A 21,540-nucleotide genomic window follows, 5' to 3' on the forward strand; every position below is an offset into this window, starting at 1 on the left:
GGCCTGTCCCCTCTTGCCCCGCAGGTCTCCCGCAGGCGACCTTACACCACCTGCTGCACCTGCACTGGCTTTGACGGGCTCTTTCTGACTCTACACCACATTTCCAAGGAAGTCGCAGGTTTTCCCAGCCTCTGCAATGTTTTGGAGAGGCCAAATCCAGCAGCCTGATAGAGGCAAAGCTGCTGCACCTCCTTGCCCCTAGGTCCAACCAGCAGTCAAACTGAGAATGTATTCCCCAAAGGCACATATAAAAGCACACACCTACAGCACACGGCCACAGAGCAACCCTGCCATGCACTCAGCGACCACACAAACAGAAACAGCACCAGCAGCCTCAACTTGTTCTCCTCTCTGGTTGATCAGCATAAAGGTCCCTTAGTGGGGACATATATATATATGTGTGTGTGTGTGTGTACAGTGTGGGTCCCTCCAGCAGCCAGGCACAGATACTGTCAGCCTGGTAGCTGCCCCTGGCTCCCAGTCTCCCCAGCTGCTGACACCTACAAGCACATACAAGTCCCTGAGGTCATGGCCCCCCTCTAGCTGCTAGATCAGACCGTCTTCCACACACCAGCACAGATACACAGACACACAGAACTGCCCAGGACTGCCCTGGTCCTGCCAATAGCCAGCCCCTCCAGTGGTCTCACCCCTAGAGACCCACATGCTCCAACTCCCTAGCCACATCACCTCCTCGCTGCTCATCCAGCTGGATCATCAGCAGCACTCGCACACTCGCTTGCACACCCACACCACTCCAGGTGCTGCACCACTGACACGTGGGCTGCCCTGACACACACGTGCACACCAGATAGAGAGTCCCTCACACAGCAAAACCGCTAGAAGTGGAGCTGAATAAGGCAGCAGGACAGATTGCGCTGACCCAGCACAGGGCATGGCCAGACAAGCACCCTGACCAGAAAACCGTTTATATGCTGCCAGCCCTTTTTATCCCATTATCCCTCTGTTTTTCCACATTTGTTCTCCCCAAACCATGTCAATGCCTGCGTTTCCCCACATTTGGTTCCTCCCCTGGGCATCCTGTAATAAGCCTTGTGCAATCCTGGAATGCTCTTCCCCTGAACCCCATAGCATTTCCTATGTTGATGGCAGGGACCTCCCTTGGTCCCAAGGGTGCTCAGACGTTGACTCCTTTTGGTAGGTTTCATGCCTGGACTGTGGGGCTGAGCCTTTCCTGGGACAGCCCTGGGAGGGCCATGGACAGGATTTCTCTTCCTTTGAGTCCTTAATTTGTCTTCCCAACTGCCTTTGTGCCCCTGTGCTCCTCTGGGCTTGTGGAGGTGAGCCTCTGATGGCCTGATGACTCCTGTATGGGCCTGGGAATAGATAAAGCAGGGTATTAATTGGGTTTCCCACCCTGCCGTTGCCTCTCTGTGCTCCTCTGTGGGTGTGCAGAGCCACTTTTACCACATAACACAGTGTGCAGTGCTCCTGGGACTCTGGGCCTAAAGGGCTTGGTGGTGCTAAGGACAAAGAAAGTGGGTGCAAGGCTGCTTGGAGATTGCCTGGCACTGTGTGACTTTCATTAGGCACTGCGCAAATGGGGACACAGGAGCCCACATCCACTGTGTCAGCTCTTCCTTTCCTTCTCTGACACCACCCTTTGCTATAAAAATGCCCTGCTCTGTGTTTAAACTCCTCTGCGACTGTCTGCAGCTCTTTATTTAGAACTGGGCTGGTCAGGAAACGAAGATTCACCTACTGAAAGGTATTGATTTTTTCTGCTTTCTGGTTTTGCTCTTTCATACTCCCTAATTAGCCAGAGTATTTCTGCACTGCGGGTCCTTCTGCCTTTACCTTTGCTGCTCTTTCTGCTCCTTTTTCAGGCACTGCTCTTCTCCCAGATCAACTCATCCACAGAAACTATGGTTATTTTTCTTTTCTGCTGATGTAAAAGCAGAGTTTGTCTGGCACCTTACATGATCAGTACTACTTTGTGGTCACTGAACTTAACAAAAACTGAGGTTGGGGCCTGACATCTGTAATTAATATAACATTAAACAGTGCCCAGGAAAAGGTTTTTCATCAACTGCTGATTCATGCAGCTTTCCTGGTCAATCTACATCACGTTTCCCTTCCTACCAGTGCCCCTGGATGGTGTTTTCAAAGCAATCCACACAGGAAGCAGAAGCTTAAATAAAACAGAAATTAAGCCATACTTCTGTTTCCTGGAGATGAAAAGTGGTATCCACTAACAAGAGAAATCAGAGCTTCATGCCAAGCTACCAAATATATTAGATTTGTACCTGTGTGTGGTGGAACTGAGCATGTGGTTTTCTTCTCTCTGATTATTCTAAGTTTCAGAAGCCTGGGGAACATTTCTCCAGAAAGTTATGAGACATTTTGTCTCTAAATAGCGTTCTTCATTGCTCGTGTTTCAATCATGTCACAGTTGACCTATAAAAGCCTTCTGTCTGGGGAAACATTTCAAAACTATTTGGAAGCTTCCAACTCATTGCTGCTTGCTTGCTAAGCTGTTTTTATGAAGAATGCAAGAATATCAAACCTCTGGGAGCTCATCCTAGTCATGAGCTGAACCTGTGAAGCCATCTCCATGTCCCATGATCCACATAATTGCTCTGGAATTGCCGGGCTTAAGGATCCAGAAAGCTGCATCAGCTGAAGAAGAATGACTAAGATTTCATGAAGGAGAAAAAAACTCACATTTCACATATCTGAAAACTTGAACTTAGTGGATTAGTCAGCCCCTCTCTCAGAGTGCCATTGTCTGGATGTGGCAGGGCTGCCCAGCCATGTTGGAGTGCCTTGTGTGCTGCAGGTTTTTGGTTCCATGAGCTGTGCAGGAACCACTCAAGTTCCCCGACATTCTGCTTGCACTTCTGCAGGATAAAGCTGCAGACAAGGCACACCTTTATCTTTCCACCCTCTCTGTGTGGTTGGCCATGCCATTCTGCTGCTGCCACCCAGCCAGTTGTCTGGTGATGTTTGACCCATCAGAGGTCATTAAGCATTATGTGAGTGACCCAAACTACCTTAGAATCACAGAATCATAGAATGGTTTGGGTTGGCAGGGATATTTAAAGGTCATCTAGTCCATCTAGTCCCCCTGCAATGACCAGGGACATCTTCAACTAGGTCAGGTTGCTCAGAGCCCTGGCAGTCTAACCTTGAATGTTTCCATCCACAACCTCTCTGGACAACCTGCTCCAGTGTTTTCCCACCCTCACTGTAAAAAATTTCTTCCTTATATCTAGTCTGAATCTACCCTCTTTTAGTTTAAAACCGTTACCCCTTGTCCTGTCGCTCAGGCCCTACTAAAAAGTCTGTCCCCATCTTTCTTATAAGCCCCCTTTAAGTACTGAAAGGCCACAATAAGGTCTCCCCGGAGCCTTCTCTTCTCCAGGCTGAACAACCCCAACTCTCTCAGCCTTTCCTCTTAGGAGAGGTGTTCCATCCCTCTGATCATTTCTGTGACCCTCCTCTGGACCTGCTCCAAGAAGTCCATGTCTTTCCTGTACTGGGGACCCCAGAGCTGGACACAGTGCTCCAGGTGGTGTCTCACCAGAGCAGAGCAGAGGGGCAGAATCACCTCCCTTGACCTCCTGGCCACGCTTCTTTTGATGCAGCCCAGGATACCTTCTTAAAATACCACATGGCATGTGTGACCAGAGGAAGACAGAGCAGGTCAGAAGACAAAAGAGGTGAGAAAGACGCATTGCAGAGGTGGTTGCACCGGAGTCCATCCAGAGAAATGGCACTCATGAGGAAGCCGTGTGTCTGTCCAAGCCTTTCTGTGTGCACCAGCTCTCTCACCCCAGTGGGAAGACCTGTCTGGCAGACCAGGCTGTAGGTTGAGCCAGGGCATCTCTCTCAATCTCTTCTGTAGAGTGCCTGCCTCTGTGTGCTTAAGAAGGGCATGTCCTGCCTGTTTACAGCTCACCCTGATGCTCTTGCTAATAGCTGGCTTCTTAAGTGTGGATAGCAAACCAGGCCAAGGGACAGCACTCAGAAGCTCCAAAGCCTGCTGTGCGGGCACCCTTCACCAAGCTCTTTTTAAGGAAACACCTTCAGATCCCTTAGCAAGGAATAGACAAATGAACCCATGAAGCAGAAAAGCTCAAATACATGAGAGCCAAACTACATAGTCCACAATTTGCCCTTGAAACTTCTGTCTTCCTTCTTACATCTTTGACAATGTGTTTCAACAACAGAGCGCCCAAAAAGGGACGCACAATTTTTATCAGTGCTAGAAGGCAAAAAGGAGAGAGTGTGACAAAAGAAGCACTTCTGTTAATGATGTAAGTGACTAGAAAACGTTTCTCTTGAAGGTTCAAACTCACTCAAGCTGTGCAGACAGGTATCATAATATTCTGCCTATACATGCCCTAATTCTACTTAGAGTAGCAATTGCTTATTAAAGTGATACAGAAAAATGATATAAATGAGATCCCCTTTCTGGTTCCCTTCAGCATAAAGGTCAGTGCATTAAACCTTTTGAAGACATCAGAAATCATGTTCAACCACCTGGTGCATGGGCATAACATGCTGTGGTTATGTGTCACAGTTTTTGGGAGATCACATTTCCTGTTAGCTCTGTCTCTCCTTGTCTCAGATCACAGGTAAATGGATGGCAAGTCTGAAATATTTGCCTTGAGGCTCTGGCGTTGCTTTTTAGCACTTTTTTTCACTTCCCACTGAATCTTTTAGGGCTGGTTTCACCACCTGAGCATGCAAAGCAGCACAGGGGGTCGGGCAGCAGCTTGTGCTGCTCCATGAGCAGCAGGGCCACTTGTTGGCAGGGCCACATTCTGCTCCTCCCAAGGTTAAGGGGAAACAGCAGGAAGAGAAATCTTCCCTTGGAGTGCCAGGAGTCCAGGGTATCCTGAGCCTGTTCTGCTGTAGTCCCAGACCACAGCAGAACGATAGGACTGGTTGGAGGGCAATAAAACAGACCTGGAGTCTTGGGGACATCCCTGGGATGCCTGAATTGAGAACTGATGGGTGATTTCAAGCTATCTGGCCTCACATCGGCTGATGTGGTGGTTTAACCCCAGGCGCCAACTCAGCACCACGCAGCTGCTGGCTCACCCTCCCCTCTCCCGGTGGGATGGGGGAGAGAATCTGAAAAGCACAAGTAAGAAAACTCATGGGCTGAGATAAGGACAGTTTAACAATTGAAATAAAATGAAATAAAATAATAATAATAATTGTAACAAAAAGGAAAATAACAAGAGAGGGAGAGAGAGAGAAACAAAACCCAGGGAAAAACAAAAAAACAAGTGATGCAACTGCTCATCACCTGCCGGACTGATGCCCAGCCCGTCCCCAAGCAGCAATTGCTACTCCCTGGCCAACTCCCCACAATTTATATACTGAGCATGATGTCATATGGTATGGAATAGCCCTTTGGCCAGTTTGGATCAACTATCCTGGCTGTGCCCCCTCACAGCTTCTTGGTGCACTTGGCAGAGCATGGGAAGCTGAAACGTCTTTAACCAGTGTAAACATTACTTAGCAACAGCTAAAACATCAGTGTGTTATCAACATTATTCTCATACTAAATCCAAAACACAGCACTGTATTAGCTACTAGGAAGAAAATTAACTCTATCCCGGCCGAAACCAGGACAGCTGACTGAGGCAGATTCCAATATGACTGGTCAAATAACACTGCTTTCGGTATTGTCTCTCTCAGAGAAGAAAGATCACAGCTTGGGAATGCTAACTTTGGTGATGAATAGCTCTTCTGCACACACAAGAAGAGCCCTGAGCCGCAGGAGATCCCCGTTGATACTCTCAGAGCCATGAGCCCCTGCCCAGCTCCTCCCAGTCCCAGGAGAGCTCAGCCCCATGGGCTGGGGGACACCCACCTTCTTCCCAGCACCTCACAGACCCAGAGGTACGGGACATGCTACAAGGCTCAGGGGAAGAGCATTCCAGTATTGCACAAGGCTTATTACAGGATGCCCAGGGGAGGAACCAAATGTGGGGAAACACAGGCATCGACACGGCTTGGGGAGAACAAATGTTGGAAAACAGAGGGATAAGGGGATAAAAAGGGCTGGCAGCATATAAACAGTTTTCTGGTCAGCGTGCTTGTCTGGCCATGCCCTGCACTGGGTCAGTACAATCTGTCCTACTGCCTTATTCAACTCTGCTTCTAGCGGTTTTCCTGAGGGACTCTCTACAGTGTGCACATGTTTCCATGGTGGTCTCAGGCCAGAAAGGGGAGCAGGTTGAGGCTGCTTGTGCTGTCTGCATTTGAGGAGTGCTTAGGGTGTCTGTCTGCGTTGATGTGTGTGGCCGGCCATGTATATATGTGTACCTGTGTACTGTAAGGGTGTGCATGTGTGTGCATGCGCTTTCTGGTAATACCTGAAAGCCTTGCTCCTGGCTGGGCCTGGGTGCAGCCGCCTTGCCTCTCTTGGGCTGCCGGATCTGGTTTCATGCTGGAACTGGCTCCGCACTGCTGGAGGCAGTTCCAGCAGTCTGGCAGAAGCAGATAAGGGAGGCTGGAGCATTGCCACTAGCCCCCTCCATGCTGAAGCTTGAGGCTGCTGTGCTGGTCTCCTCTGTGCTCTGGGAAGCAACCACCACAGGTACAGCTTCAGGCTTTCACAGGAGAGCCAGAGGTGGCCTGAATGTTGCATATGGAGGTGACAGGAGAAGCAGAAGAACCTCTTGGAGGTGTGCTCCCTCTGGGAGGAGCAAACTCAGCTGTGCTGCCTGAGCACTAACCTGTCTGCCAATGCAGGCAGTGAGGAAAGGGGTGGACTAAAACCACATTGTCATACGCTGAGCTGCCATCACTGGGACAGGGCTGGTAGGCTGTTGGCCTGGGAATGCATGGTGGAATGGTGATCTCTGACGGTAAAGGAAACCCTATCACAGAAAACCAGCTTGTGGTTTTCTGTGTCACAGTCTGGCCCCCGAGGTGCCAAGCCCCAGGTGTCCAGATATGTGGCAAGTGTGCAAGGGTCCCAGGGCAGAGGCCAGACCAATGCTCTGAGTGAGCACTGTCCTGCTGCTCCTTCTCTTCCTGCTACACATCAGGGACTGTCCTCTTGCCCCAGGTCCCCACCAAGCAGGTTGTGGATGGTGAGGCTGCTGAGGAGATGCGACCCACAACAAAGGGCATCATGGAGCTCGGTAGAAGCATGACTGCTGTGAAGTGGGAGACTTCCAGTCCAAGGTGCCCTAAGGACTCAGCCATTCATGTGGTTGGCACCGTCTCTTCAATCTGCATCTCTCTGGGCCCCATTGTGCCTTTTCACTGTGCCCACAGCAATGCAGAGGTGAGGCAAGGGCATGAGTCTTCCTGCCCTGGAGTTGTTCTGCTGTGTTTTAACAGCACAATGTGGATTTACATTGCTGGAATGTCTGCTCTGGTGTGGTTTTGCCCTGTTTTATCACCCAGTTTACATGACCGCCAGGATACCCTGTGGGCCTGAATGCTGCCTTATTTCTTGTTACTTGCTCTGCAGAAAAATAACAGCTCTCCCACAGTCCTAGTGTCAGCTAAGGATGTCACTCTCCCCAGCAGTACTATGCTGAATGTACCCCTGCATGAGAATCTATGCAGTCTCCTACCTTGTTCCTAGAAGAGGTCAGTGCAATGTATTTTTAAAAATCTTCCTCTGCTTAAGCTCCTTGCCATTTTGCTTCCCCTTTGGATTAGCCACGCGGTTGACAGCTCCGCTAGAGCACAGTGTTAGAAGGAGTAGACGCAATTTCCATTTTGGAGTCTGTCATTCAATGTGCCAGGCAGTCTTCCCCCTTGTACAGTCACCAGGAATCCTGCTGGAAAGGTGTAATTGGCACTGCTGACTTTCCTGGCCCTAAGTAGCTGCCATTAGCTGCAATCCATGCCAGAGCTTCTGGCTGGAATTAGTTGAAAGTAAAATACTTCAGACTTCATGAAGTCAGAGGCAGAGCTCTAACTGTGTATAGTCAAGTGCCTATCTTGCAGACTTTTCCTCTCCAGTGAGATCGGGCTGATGTTACCTGCCTCAGAACTGAGGAGAGGGGATGAATGGATGGAAGACCATGCCATCTCTGGGTATCTGTTACTGTAGCCCTGGACAGCATGGCATATGAGTGAGCAATGGGCACTGATCTTGCTGTACAGCTGCCCCACACACCGTGTACAACAGCTGCATTTAGCTGTGCACCATTTGAGTAGACAAACTTGCTGGAAACTTGCAGAATCCTATATAACAGCCCTTGTCTTCTTTCCTGACCTTCACACCTGAGGCTGCAGGTCCAGGCTGGAAAAAACAGGAAATAAAGAGGAAAGCTGTTCATTAGTGACTGTCCCAAAAGAAAACGGTCTGTGAACTGAAATGGCAGACCAAGCTTCACAGGCAATAATGCCATGGCAGTCCTGTTTGGGAGGGTCTGCCAGAGCATTCTCCTTTATTCTGCCTTGCATTAAATGAAACAGACTAAGCCAGCCTAACTCAGACACTCTTTGCCCTGGTTAAGCCTGGGTTAGATACCTGTATTTCCTCATGTGCCTATGCAGCACTGTCTGCAGTAGATGTGTCAGTCCTAGACTCAACATACATCTGGTCTTTAGCCACATCTGGTTTTAGACCAGCTGAACTGAAAGCAGTGAGTATGGATGCTCCAGCTGCAAGGCGCTGGGGAGCCAATGCACTGAGTATCAGACTCCAGCAGCAAGGGCCATGCATACTATTTGTGTACCCATGCACTAGGATAGATGGCATTACCCTCTACCACCAGGCCTGAGAAGCTGGGAGGCATCAGTGGGGTGGGTGGGAACAGCGTGAATTGGCAATCACATTAATTTGCTTTTTGGGCTGGTTTGATGAAGCCCAGAAAATGTATCTCTGCATAGTCTGACCAACGGTGTGGAACCCATAGAGAGAGACTACAGAATGTCAAGCTGAATTTATTGGCCAGACAAAGAGAAAGTCTTTTTGTTTGCACAAAGGCAAATGCTGCTGTTAGTGTAGGTAACAATATTGATTCTTTTGACGGGGTGAAAGTGTCAACATGGTAGGTAGCGCCAAGGCTCCAGCACTATCTACTTTGCCTCCCCCTAGTGCTTCTGCAAGGCTTCCCCTGGGCCTCTAAAATGTCTTTGATATGCATCAGTGATGAATGTTCTGGTTCAGCTCCAGAAGTGGAGGTTTCTGGCACTTGTCTGAATCTTACTGGTAGATGCTCAAGGGGCCAGGGCAGGCTAATGCTGCCTTGCCTAAGGGAAAGGCATGCTGTCCTTTCAGCTGGCTGATGAGCCTTCTTCAGGATGTGGGAGCAGCCCTGCAGAAACACCCCAGAACAGTGTATGGAGGGCCACTTCACAAAACATCTTCATCAGGGAGGATCAAGCCACCTTGGTGAGTTCCTTTCCCCACAAAACTGCCTGAGGTCTCAAAAAGGGCAATCAGGGCAGATTTAATTTCTGAGCACTGTTTCTTGCCTGCCCTCTGCACTAGCTGTGTCTTACCCCAGCACCAGTGCCAGCACTTCATGGGTGGGGGATAACCCCTGGGGAAAGAAGTCCAAGTTTTCACTAGCGTGTTCTAGCTCAGGTCCTCAGGCAGCCCTTCCCAGCCAGCCCCTCTCCTCTGCATTCCCACCCAGCATGCAGCCCTGCCACTTTCACCTGGACTCTCTGTTCCTTTGCCTGTAGAGCTTGTTTGCACCTGGATCCTGCAGTTTTCCAGATAGCTTCCACCCACCCACAGCAATGGCAAGGAGAAGCCAGAACCAAAGCTCCTCACTTAGGCACAAACAAGTCATCCAAATCACAGGCACAAGGGAATATTGCTTTCTTTATTGTGCATGCAGGGGGATGCCTGGACCTGGGCCTGCTTCTTGGTGATTTTGCCATTGGGGTAAAGAGGCAGCCAGACCATGCCTAACCTCACTACATGAAATGCACCTTGGCTTATGTGGACCTTAACTGGTTGACATGTGGAGTGAACTGGTTTCCTTGCTAGGTTGTTATGTAAACCAATGCGAATTCATATTCTCTGTCACCTTGTCAATCCTTTCTCAGCAAGGCTAGAAAAAGCTGAACCTGGTTTTAAACGATGTTAGGAAGTGATAGGTAGCTGCCAAAGCCATCACACCTAGAAGATGCATCTACATGGTAATACCAGGAAATTCAATCCATTCACCTGGGTGTTCTCAAGTCTGTTAGGGAAAGCAACGTGCCTTCCCCTTCATCCTCCTGACCAGGACAGTAGGTTTGATATGCATGCTATGGCCAAAACAACAGGTTTGGTTTAAGATTCCATTCTAGCAATGGTGATCACACACAGGGCTGCTTGGCTGCTTCCTCCATGCAGCACTGGTCACAACATTTGTGTACCCTTTTCCTGTTTCTTGACCCTCCTTTTTGCAACCCTTGTACTTCCTTTGTCTGTCCCACTCTCCTTCCAAAGGAACAACTAGCTTCTAACTATTTTTCTCCATTGGTATCCTGGCTTTTTTTTTAACATCTGTGTCATTGGTATTCCTGATACTGTTACCTAAGTAATCTTGGCATTATGTGCTATTACTGATACAGTTACTGAGGAACTGCTGGCCTTGCCCCAGAAGGACCCCAGTGCTTCTCTCCAGTTGTTTGTGAAGGTTGGCCTTTCCTCACATCACTGCTCCATAACCACTGAGGAGATCCAGCTGTCCCTTGTGGCATTATCTGCAACTTTTGTCAGGTTTTCACACTGTTACCTGCCATATGCAGCCATTTCACATACCATGTTGTGCAGGCGTCCATGTTCTGTTCAGAGACCTTAACCTCAAGCCAGTGCCCAGTTGTAGTCTAACAGTGTAGTCTAACAGGAGCTGGTGGAAGGCTAGGGCTTACGTAAAGTTGATAAGGGGGATTCAGATGGGAACACAGAACATCTAAACAAGAATTACTGTCCTTGGGAGTAAAGCACATCCTGGAGAAATATGTAAGCTAATTAAGCTGTTTTGGGAACCATCTGAAACAACTAGTAGAAGTGTGATAAGAAGCACCCTCACATGAACTATCCTCATTATAATACTAAAAAAGTCACACCCCTCGAGCTGGAGACCCCGGCCCAAGCAGAGACCCCTCACCTTCAAGCATGCACAGAATGTTAAAGTAGCACTGTAGCTTTAAGTTGAAATAAGAGAAATGTAGACCAATAGAAAACTGCTTTGTGTAATTACTTATGCGTATGCATAACTAGACTGTATAAATACTGTACCTGTATGACCGAACTTTGTGCTAGCTTTGTGGAGCTACCACTTAGCACCCATCTCTGTGCAGACATGAAATAAAATACCTCTGCCCTGTGTGTATATTGGCGTGTCGCACACCAGGTAAACGACCTCACAATTGTGGGATAACACAGTCAATGGCTAGTAATCTGCCTGTAGCCCCAGGAAATGAAAGGTAAAATTCTCATGCAATTACAGGACTAAGTAAAACTAATGACATGGTATGAGCTGTCAAAACTGTGCAGTTTGGAGGTTTGAGGGAATTCTTGGAAATTGCCACAAACATTTCAAGGACAGCTCCGGAAATTGTTCATGCTGCTGTCAAAACCCAAAGTCGATGCCTTCTGTTCCTTGTCAGTCACTCCACACCTGAAGTCTCCTGCCTATCCAATGTGGATGTCTCCCAAAGGAAATGTTTCTCATTCCCCCATCTCACAAAAGGACAAGGAGAGTGGGGTGGCTCCAGTGCAATAACTTGTGGCAACAGCTTTCCGGTCAATGTCCTGGCAGAGTCCTTGCTCACATTGCTCCTTAACAGCATTGTTTTGTCTTCTCCTTGCTCCAGCCTGTTTTCAATACTGTGTCATGTTTGATTCAGCTTTGCCCAGATTTGCCCAAGTTCCTTTATCTTCTCCAGAGCAATGTTTGGGAAAAGAGCATCACTTCTGCTTTTCAAATACAAACCAAGACTGGGAGGACCAACAGTCTTGAAATGTAGGATGAGACTCCTTGCTTTTCTGCCAAGATGGGCTTGGGACCTGCCAATCTGTTTCTGCTAGCAAAGACCAGAGAATCCCACCATTCAGAATGAAACCTCGAGTAGATCAATGAAATTTCCTGGAAGCCAGCAGAACAAAGCTAGTTTATGTCAGCTGCAGATCTGGGCAGCTCTATTGTATTCTCCTCCAGAACCTTGCTGTAAAGCTCTCAAGAGGGCAGTTTTACAGCTTCTGTGACCAGAAGAGGTTGCCCCTTCATTTGCACGGGGGATTGGGATTGAACATCCTGCAAACGTGCTGGGAGTAGGGTGGTTTGGCAACACTACTCCTTGGCCATCCTTTGCAAAGTCAGGGATGGCCCTTGAGGTAGCACAGAAAGGTAGAAAAGCTCCCCCAGCCAGTGGGAGATGCAATTAGCCCCCTTAATCACTGGCACAATGAAAGCAGCTGCTCTGTAATTGGCTTTGCCTCAGGTCATAGGCAGCTTAGCTGAGAGAAATCAGGTTTTTTTAATTATCTGCCTACTGTGCATTTCCTGATCCCAAGGGGCATAGGCAGAGCAGGGTGGGCTACAGAACCCAGATGTCTTGTGGGGGTGGTGGGGAGAGCCACAAGACACTGCCTGCTTGCTTGATCCTTTCCAGGCATCACTAGCACCTGTGTCCATCTCTGACAGTATGCCTGGCATTTGAGGAGTGCTTCTGAAAGCATTGCCGGCTGCCTGCCACAGGCAGGAAATGTAGGGCTTGGCTGGCTGAAGCTTGTATGGTGCAGACAGAGCTCAAGAGTGAGGAGGCTGAGTACACAGTTCTCTGGGTGAGCCTGGTCTCAGGCATGAACCAGCTCCTGTCCCTAAAAAAAGTCACAATTCAAGTCAGCATTCGATTATCCTGACCAAAATTCATCCACAGCCCAGCTTCCTGTGACCTGCAATCCCTGGAGAGGGGGTTTTGTGGTTGGTAAGGGGCCTCTCCAAAGCCAAGATCCCTGGCCCTCTCAGTCTCTTTGTACCTGTTAAATATTACTGGCCTCGGATGGTCTCCCTGGACTTGTTTGGGAATGGGGGTTGCCTTTGTACAAGACCTTGCACGATGGGGTTCTGTGTTGGGGTGAAGGTTCCTGTGTACTAAACAAAGCAGCACAGAGAAGTCAGTTGCTAGCTGAAGCAGTAACAAACTCTGCAGATCACCAGTGGTACCAAACACAATGGTGCATAACTCAAGAGACAGTGCATGATTCAGGAAAGCTAGCAGAGCCAGATGCACTATTGACTCACAGTCACATGAATTCTTTAGTGCAACTAGAGAAAAACAGGTATCTATTAAGTCCCATTGTAAATAGATGACCCAGAATGAAGGCACTTGGAAGACTTCAGAGGGGCCAGCAAGGCAACCTCTGCTCCTGCCTGGTGCGGCTATAACCCTCTCTCCCCAGTGATCAAGCACATCGAGACTAGTTTGCTCTTCAGGACTGTGCTCTCATGCACACCTCACACAGTAGTACCACAGAGAATGGGAAGCCAGCAGGTTTTGCAGCAGGGGATGTGATGATGCAGCCAGAGCTGCTGAGTTTGAGGCTATTGTGCTGTGACATGCTTTGAAGTGTCATGAGATGTAATCTGCAAAAGCAGGCTCTGCTTCATCTGTGTCCATCTCCCCTAGACAGAGCCATATGATGCATTCCCATCCCCAAGACAAGCAGCTGGTACTGAAACAAAATTCGTGGAGACTACCCTTTAAAATCCAAATCTCCCAACAGGTGTATCAGAGTTTCAGAGTGTTCCCAAAATAAAACTCAATAGCAACAGAGTTACTATTAAGCAGGCATCCTTTATTACAGCGCTGGGCAGCACTGGGGATCGCTCCACCATAAGTGCTCTGACAAACAAGCAAGATCGCAGAGGTTATATGTTGCAAAATATACATATTCATAGGATTAATTTATATAAACATGAGATTTCTTGGAACTCATTAATATATGTAAATGTCCCTGACGCATGCGTACTTAAGTCCTTAGGTGGTCATTAGGGATCCTCTGGTGGTCGTTGGAGGAAGTCAGTAGTCTTCATCACTCTGACCGCTGACTGAACTTTGTCTTTATGCATGCTCAGTCCATCTTTGTCTTGCTCATAACTTCCTTGCATATCCAAAATCAGGTGGTTCTTGTGCAGTTTCTCCTTATCAGCCCTTTCCAGGGACACAGGGCCTGAAGAATTCCTTTTTATCTATCTACATTGCAACTATCTCAGCTAACCAAGGATTTAACACAGGCAAAGCATTCTTACTCTAATGATTAGGTCAAATAAAGAATGCTCATTAGCAATTCTACTATCTAAGCTTCCTTACTTAAGGCCAACAATACTGGCAAGCTAGGCTAAATTATTTGTGAAAGGGAAATTAAAAGGAAACACTGAGCAACCAAGATATTTACAACATTTCTTTTTGTCTTTGGGGATTTTAGCTCTTTTCAGTACCCATTGTTCAGATGTAACTCCAGCTCCTCAGGACCACCATTAGTCACAGACCTTGTCAGTAACAGACGTTCCAAGCACTTTTACTTGCAAGAGAGTTGACAGGCATTGTACAGTTTCTCTGTGCCTTACTAGGGATGGCTGTTCTATGTCTGCTCCCTACTCTCTACCTTCCAAGGGAAGACACTGGGCTGAGGAGAGAGGTTCCTGGTAGTCTGCATGACTCTCCTCCATGACAGCTACACTTAACCAGAACTCCTGTTCAATGCACTTGTGTAAGTGTGCTGCCTGCACAAAGGCTCCCCGAGTTCACACCCACGGGGCAAGCAGATCAGCCAGCTTCTAGACTGCTCTGCTGTAGTCTTAACCCGAGTGGAGAGAACTGCCTTCCAGGCCTAGAAGAGCAGCAACTCAGGTGGCACAGCTCCCCATCACAGACCCATCTCTGCCCTCTTCGCTGTGAGAAACAGCACGCTACTGTCTGCAACCTGGTAGGAGCAGAAGAGGCACACACTGCTGGTGGCAGGACCAGAGAAACTCTGTCTGCGGGTGTTGCCTGTTTTATAAAATGACTGCCAAAACACACGAAGTATGTTTAGAGAGGAGACATTGTTTTATTCTGCGCAGGATGCAGGGTGGAATATTTCCACAAATCAAGCACACCTACTGTAAATCTCTTCAATACTTATACATGAAAGTTAACATACCAGACCTATCTAATACATAATCATTAGACTGACTAAGCATCCTCTTCTTCCAATGGTCCGTATTTTCTCCACTTTGATTTAAAGCCATAGTGTTATTTTAATTCACTGTGCACGCTCACAAGGAGTCAGCGGTGTAGTCCTTTCATCCCTCAATTGGGTTGATGGTCGCAATCTCCCCCTGCCGCCTTTACCTTTCCCCTAGTTACTGTGATTCCTGTTGTTTTCATGGTTGTTGTGGTGTCCCTTTATCTTTACGACTTTCCCTGTAAGAGGATGTTCCTGTTATTGGTCCTTGAAGTGTTACAGCTTTGCATTGTTTGAGAAGAAACATATGCTTGTTAGTGAAGTATGCAGTGCCCATACCCTCTTATCTGGCTTGAGCATTATCTATTACCTTGAAGATTCTACAATTCTCATATTCTTGTATGCCGGTTTCTATGCTTAACTGTGATCCCTTCTTAGCTACTACTAACTCCTATACTATTTCTATTTTATTAAAAAAAAATATTGTTGTGGTTTAGCCCCAATCGGCAATTAAGTACCACACAGCTGCTCGCTCACCCTCCCCTCCCGTCCCACGGTGGGATGGGGGAGAGAATCGGAAGAGCAAAAGTAAGAAAACTCGTAGGTTGAGATAAGAACAGTTTCATAATTGGGGAAAAAAATGTAAAGAGAGGGAAAACAACAAGAGAGCGCAAGAGAGGAACAAAACCCAAGGGAAAAAAACCCAAGTGATACAACCACTCACCACCCGCTGACTGACGCCCAGCCAGTCCCCGAACAGCGACTGCTACCACTCGGCCAACTCCCCCCGTTTGTATGCTGAGCGTGACGTCATATGGTATGGAATAGCCCTTTGGTCAGTTTGGATCAACTATCCTGGCTGTGCCCCCCCATTTCTTGTGCACCTGGCAGAGCATGGGAAGCTGAAAAGTCCTTGACCAGTGTAAACACCACTTAGCAACAGCCAAAACATCAGCGTGTTATCAATATTATTCTCATACTAAAATCCAAAACATAGCACTATACCGGCTACTAGGAAGAAAATTAACCCTATCCCAGCCGAAACCAGGACACATATATATGTGGTTTAAGGTAACCCGGGAACCCCCCGAGCTCCCCGTCCCCAGGTCAGACCCCGTGTCTGTGCTTTTAGCCTGGTACAAGGAGGTGCCACGGCCAACACCCCTGCCAGCACTCCTCAGAAGAGGCAGGCTGCGAACGCCGGGCCCCCACCACAGCTCTGCCCAGGCCAGGTAAGGCCGCCGCGCCCCTCTGGGCGGTGGAAGGCACCACGGGGCTGACCGCAGCCCAGGCGCGCACCACATTTCTGGGAGGCTGTCCCGCCCCGCGCAGCCAGCGCAGCCAGCACACCAGGCCCCTCCACAGCCCCGGCGGGAGAACGCTGCGGGTGCGTTTGCAGCGCACCTCCCTGCAACTACGGGCTGACAGACCGCTCCCGCGCAAGCAGCAGCGGCAGCAGAGCACTTCCCTTCGGAGGGCCCCCGGGCGACCCGACCCTCCGGGGCGGGAGCAGCTTCCAGCCCACCCGCTGGTTCCGGGGGTGGGGCCAGACGGATACAAGCGCCCCACCGAGGGCCGCGGCTTCGCCGCACCTCCTTGCGCATGCGCCGCCGCCACAGCCCGCCCCGTCACGTCAGACGGCCTCTCCTCCCGCGGCCGTGCGTGTCCCTCCTCGCGATCCGTAGTAGCGCCGGAGCAGGGGTGTGCGGGGGCCGCCGGCATGTTCCGCATCGAGGGCCTGGGGCCCAAGATGGACCCGGAGGAGCTGAAGCGGAAGATGCGCCGCGACGTCCTCACCTCTGTCCGCAACTTCCTCATCTACGTAGCGCTGCTGCGGATCAGTAAGTGCTCGGGGCGGCGCGGGCCGCTGGGCACGGCGGGGTGGCCGCCGGGGCCGGCCCCGGTCCGGGGCCTGCGCCCCCGGGATGGGACGGATTGGCCCGGGGCGGCCGCCTGTTCGCGTCCCGTAGGGCCGTATTTGCTTCTGGCAGCCTTGTGAGCGCCTCTGTGCCCGCGGAGGCTGTGGGGGAAGCTTCGTGTCCCGGTGGATGGGCGCGTCCCCAGGGGAGCGGGAGAGGCTCGGCATCTCAGCAGCGTTTCCAGAGCGCCGGCGGGGGCCTGAGGCGCCTGAAGTGCTAGGCTTGGGCGAACAGTGCTTCTGTACTTTTCTAGAGCATGAAAGAACAGGGCCATGCTGTCTGTCTTGTAGGCAGTGTTTTAGTGTGTAGCATCAGAGGCTTGCAACTTTCCCTTCAGGATGTCCATGTGTTTAGCAAACAAAAGTCATATCTGGGTGATTCTCCCCGCCCCCCCCCCCCCCCCCCCCCCCGGTGGTGTCGACAGCAGGCCCAAGGCTATGACCTGCAGCACAAGCAGGCATACCTGATTCCCCCCCTTGAATCATGCTGCCTCACCCGTTAAAGCAATCGTGCAGGGAGAGAAGGGATTATGTGGGAGGTGGAGGGTGGTATCTCACCCAGAGTCTGAATATTTTAGATGCTACATAAATGTGCTGCAGTTTCATCACAGACTCACTGCAGACTTCTTGTTATCTTCAGCTGAGTTAAGTTCATGCTGCTTTATTTTCTCTTTTCAGCTCCTTTCATCCTGAAGAAGCTGGACAGTATATGAACACTTAAGAAGACTCAGTATATGAAAATATAAAAGGGACTGTAGCTGCTTTCTCATTTGTTAATTAAACGTTGTGCCAGAGGCAGACATCCAATACTAAATGGCTCTAAAATGTTTCACTTAAGTATATCTGACCTGAGAATGATAGCCTAGGTGGAAGCATGGGGAAGTTGTCTATTGTCCCTGCAGGTGAATTCTGGTCACAGAATACTCTCTAGTATCGTCAAGCAATGACTTGTGATGAACGTTTCTTGTACTGTTTTAAAAAAAGTCCATCTCTATTTTGTATGAATTGTTAAGTGCTAGCAAGTTGCTTTGTTATGCAGCTACCTCTAAACTGCCACATGCTATGGCTATCAACCTTACTGAACCTGTCTGTGTGAAAAATGAAGTCTTAAATGAATCCAGTTCACAAGCAGTTTGATTTGAAATAAATGGAAGAGCAGTTGTGTCACTTAACTCTGTTAGTGATTTATTTTTAATAATCATCACTTAAACTAGAGGTCATCTGCTATTATTTCCCTAGCACTTGTCTTAAGCTCGCTCTCTCCTACACCTTTAAAATCAACTTGTATTGAGGAAAAGCAAAGGAGAGTGAAAAAGACAAGGCAATTATGTGTTTTTCAGGTTGCTAAATGTGTAGCAACTCAGCTGTGAAACATGAACATGTAGTCAAGACTCAAAGAAATAAAAGGGAGAAGGGCAGCTCAGCTTTATCTAGCAGGCCTGTGCCAGTTTCTCCTTCCATTAGAACCTCCTGGATCTTGAATTTATGCAAAGTAAAGCAGGAAGAACACCATATTTCTGTAAGCTAGTAACTGAATTTTAGTCACAGCAGACTTTTTACAATGCCTGTTACTGCCTTATGCCAGTACTTGTAGTGTTTTGTCATACCTTGAATTGAGCTCTTTTTACCATGACAAATTGCTGTGTTCTAGTAGTTCAGGAGTGTTACTTTACTCAGAGGCCGCCTGCAGTATTCTTACCTTGTACTGCTTACACTGATGTCAAAATAGGGGCATTTCCTTAGAGAAGCAGCTTGCTTTGTGAAGAGGCTTGTAATTGTCCTCTCTGAAAGGGATTTTGTAAGCTCTGGCACTGATGCTTGCTAGTATCCATCAATTTAAGATGACCCTGAACTGACTTGCCAAAGCAGGAGTTCGATTTTCCGCCATTTTGGGTTACTTCTCTGTTCGCCTAAGTCTTAAAAAATATATTTAGGATTTGATTTGATATCCTTAGATCAGCTGCACACCAGATCTCCAGAGAGACTTAAATGTTTCTTAGACTTGTACTTAACTCCTTAAAATAATTTTCAACTGGTGTTAGGGGAGTGCCTGCAGAGCCGCTTGCAGCAAAGGCACTCCTTGCTCTTGTCTATTGCTTGCTTGCTTGGCTGAAGAAAGAATCTGTTCATTCAGTTTACTGTGCCCTTGGCTGAGATCACAGTACCTGTATGAAGGTGCATGGAAGCACCTGTATGAAGCATGGTGGAATACTCGTTGTGCTTGCCCAGATCTTGTGATCACAAAGTCTTCCGTGAAAAGCAAGGGGAAAAAGATTGTTAGGTCAATTCAGACCGAAGGGGCAGACTTTATGGTTGGCTGGCATCAGAGAAGAAAGGAATTGCGAACAATAGAGAGACTGACCCTTGGAAATTTCCATCCTTCCATTTTGGCCAGAGCTTGAGCTTGCCTGCAGAAAGCTGTTCTTGAAGCCTATGTAGGTTTGAAGCCAGAAGAGGGACAGATATGGGAAGAGTGGGGACAAACACTGAGCACTGTATATTGACTCTTAGCTTCAGGCCTGATGTACTGTAAAAAGCCCCCCTGAATACCCATCCCCAAGACAGGCAGGGGTTGAAAGTGAGTTTATGAATGGCAGGCTTGGAAACTGGGTATTAATTTGGAAGCATAACCAAGTAATTTGGGGACTTCTTACCAGAGCTGACATGTGGCACTGGAGCATTGGATGCCCACTGCAGTCAAACGAAACAACCCAGTCCAACAAAGTAACCCAGTCCTATTTAATTCTCTGGATTTTACTGAAAAATGAAAGCAAGAATATTCCTGAGCTCATTTACTTTGATATCTTTGTAAAATGGAACAAGCGCAATTGAATAAATTGTGAGATTATATTATCCAGTTAACAAATTAATGCAGCAGGTAACTGCGTTGAAGTTACAATGTTGATGGTGGAAGTAATGAGATACATTAAAGAGTTTGGCTCTGCCTGTGCCAGCCAGAATCCTCAACCATTCTATCTTCTGCCCAGCTATGGAGAATGGGACACTGGTATCCCTTTTGGTCCTGGGCCTTTGTGCAGGGTCAGAGGTAGAGCGGTAGAGTCCTCAGGAAGTATAGGGATGTGAAGGTTTCTAGCAAGCCAATTTCACTTTTCTATATCCTTAAAATCATGTATATGGCACCCATTTTTGTCCACTTGCAAGCACATTTCAAGGCTTAACACAGCTGACCTGTCAGCAGTTCTGTGTACTAAAGAAATGTACTTGCTCAAGACTGGGTTTGAACTGGCTGTTGGGAGCTGTTAAAGACTCTTCTAGGAAGTCACTTTCAGGCATATTAAGAGATGAAGCCATCTCCTTATTAAAATAGGAGAAAATAAATGGTTGGTATTTTTCTTGTGACTGTGGCTTTCTGCAATCTCTGATACACCATGCAATTAACTGCATATTTCTCCTCCAAGGAGGAGAGATATATGCAGCAGGAGGGTAAGGGGGATTGCAGTCTGGCTGATGACTCCCATCTGTTGCCTCTTCACATCTATGGCCTGTCCCGCTAAAGTACAAGATGTGCTGCTGTGTGGTCTCAGACCCTGGAGAAAGAGCTACTTATCTTCCAAGCAGAAGCAGAGTGCCTATGTCAAGTATAGGGTCAGGATAGCAAGACAAGTAGAGCATAAGTCCTCATGAAGCTCAGAGCTCAGGCTATCCTGTAGGTACCTTTTCTCAGGTGACTTTATGACTCTTGGCAGTAGGGGGAGGACACACTTATTCCCCTCACATTCTAGGCTCTTAGTAACAGAATTTTCTTTCTGCTCTGTCTCAGGGACCTCCATCATCCACCTGTGATGCAAGTCCTAGTGTTGGGGATAGTCTAGGCCTGCATCAACACTCTCAGTGTGGAGTCCTCATCTATTTGACTACAGTTAACTTGATGCAAGCAGGTTGCAGGCTTACCTTAGGTAAAGGACGTAAGACTGAAAACAGAGATGTTCCTATGTCCAGCATGTGACCATATCAATGTGACATTTCCATGCACTCATGCTCCTCAGAGCAGCTATTTCAATGTCTTGGCATTTTCTAAAACAACCTTGCCGTCATAACACTTTTGGACCTAAAATACGGAAGCTCTGTATAATTTGCCAGCACTAACCAGGCTTCTATTCACAAATTCTTTCCAGGCTTATCTCATGTTTGGGTCTCCTACTCCTCATCTTACAGGGCATTTGTTTTGCTAATGGGATGCTTTTCCCAGTGTGGGATCTGTGTTCCATTTTTCCAGAGGCCCTCTTTCACATTGTCCTGCTCAGCAGCTCTGTGACTTCACCACCACCATGCTTGGATGCTTAATAGTGTTAGAGCTCAAAGGGGAGGAGTGTGGGCCTTGGTAAAACTTTAGGGAAAAGGGCATGCATGGGGGCAAGGAAAACCTCTTAATGCCATTAGCATGCAGCATCCCGAGGAAGACATGGTTGAATCAGGCAGCCTCCTCAACTGGGCTTGGTTCACAGCTACCAGGAACGGCAAGAGCAGCGCATGG

At 48.3% G+C, this 21,540-nt stretch overlaps 1 protein-coding gene across 1 annotated transcript; it reads left to right on the top strand.

Annotated features, from left to right (window-relative positions):
* The first annotated feature begins 16,748 nt into the window (after positions 1–16,748).
* Positions 16,749–18,217, top strand: TOMM5 (translocase of outer mitochondrial membrane 5). The gene is made up of 2 exons (XM_075527485.1): positions 16,749–16,968; positions 17,724–18,217. Exons 1-2 carry the CDS (start codon positions 16,848–16,850, stop codon positions 17,756–17,758), a joined length of 156 nt encoding a protein of 51 aa, XP_075383600.1. The 5' UTR covers positions 16,749–16,847; the 3' UTR covers positions 17,759–18,217.
* Positions 18,218–21,540: the final 3,323 nt, after the last annotated feature.

Source organism: Mycteria americana, chromosome Z, assembly GCF_035582795.1.
Source record: "Mycteria americana isolate JAX WOST 10 ecotype Jacksonville Zoo and Gardens chromosome Z, USCA_MyAme_1.0, whole genome shotgun sequence".
In the NCBI taxonomy this organism is placed as follows: Eukaryota; Metazoa; Chordata; class Aves; order Ciconiiformes; family Ciconiidae; genus Mycteria; species Mycteria americana.

Bases quoted from the DNA above. Each gene is read 5' to 3' on its own strand.
- TOMM5 (XM_075527485.1), top strand. From the start codon at position 16,848: ATGTTCCGCATCGAGGGCCTGGGGCCCAAGATGGACCCGGAGGAGCTG. The intron at 16,969-17,723 runs GTAAGTGCTCGG...TTCTCTTTTCAG, and splicing joins CGTAGCGCTGCTGCGGATCA to CTCCTTTCATCCTGAAGAAG.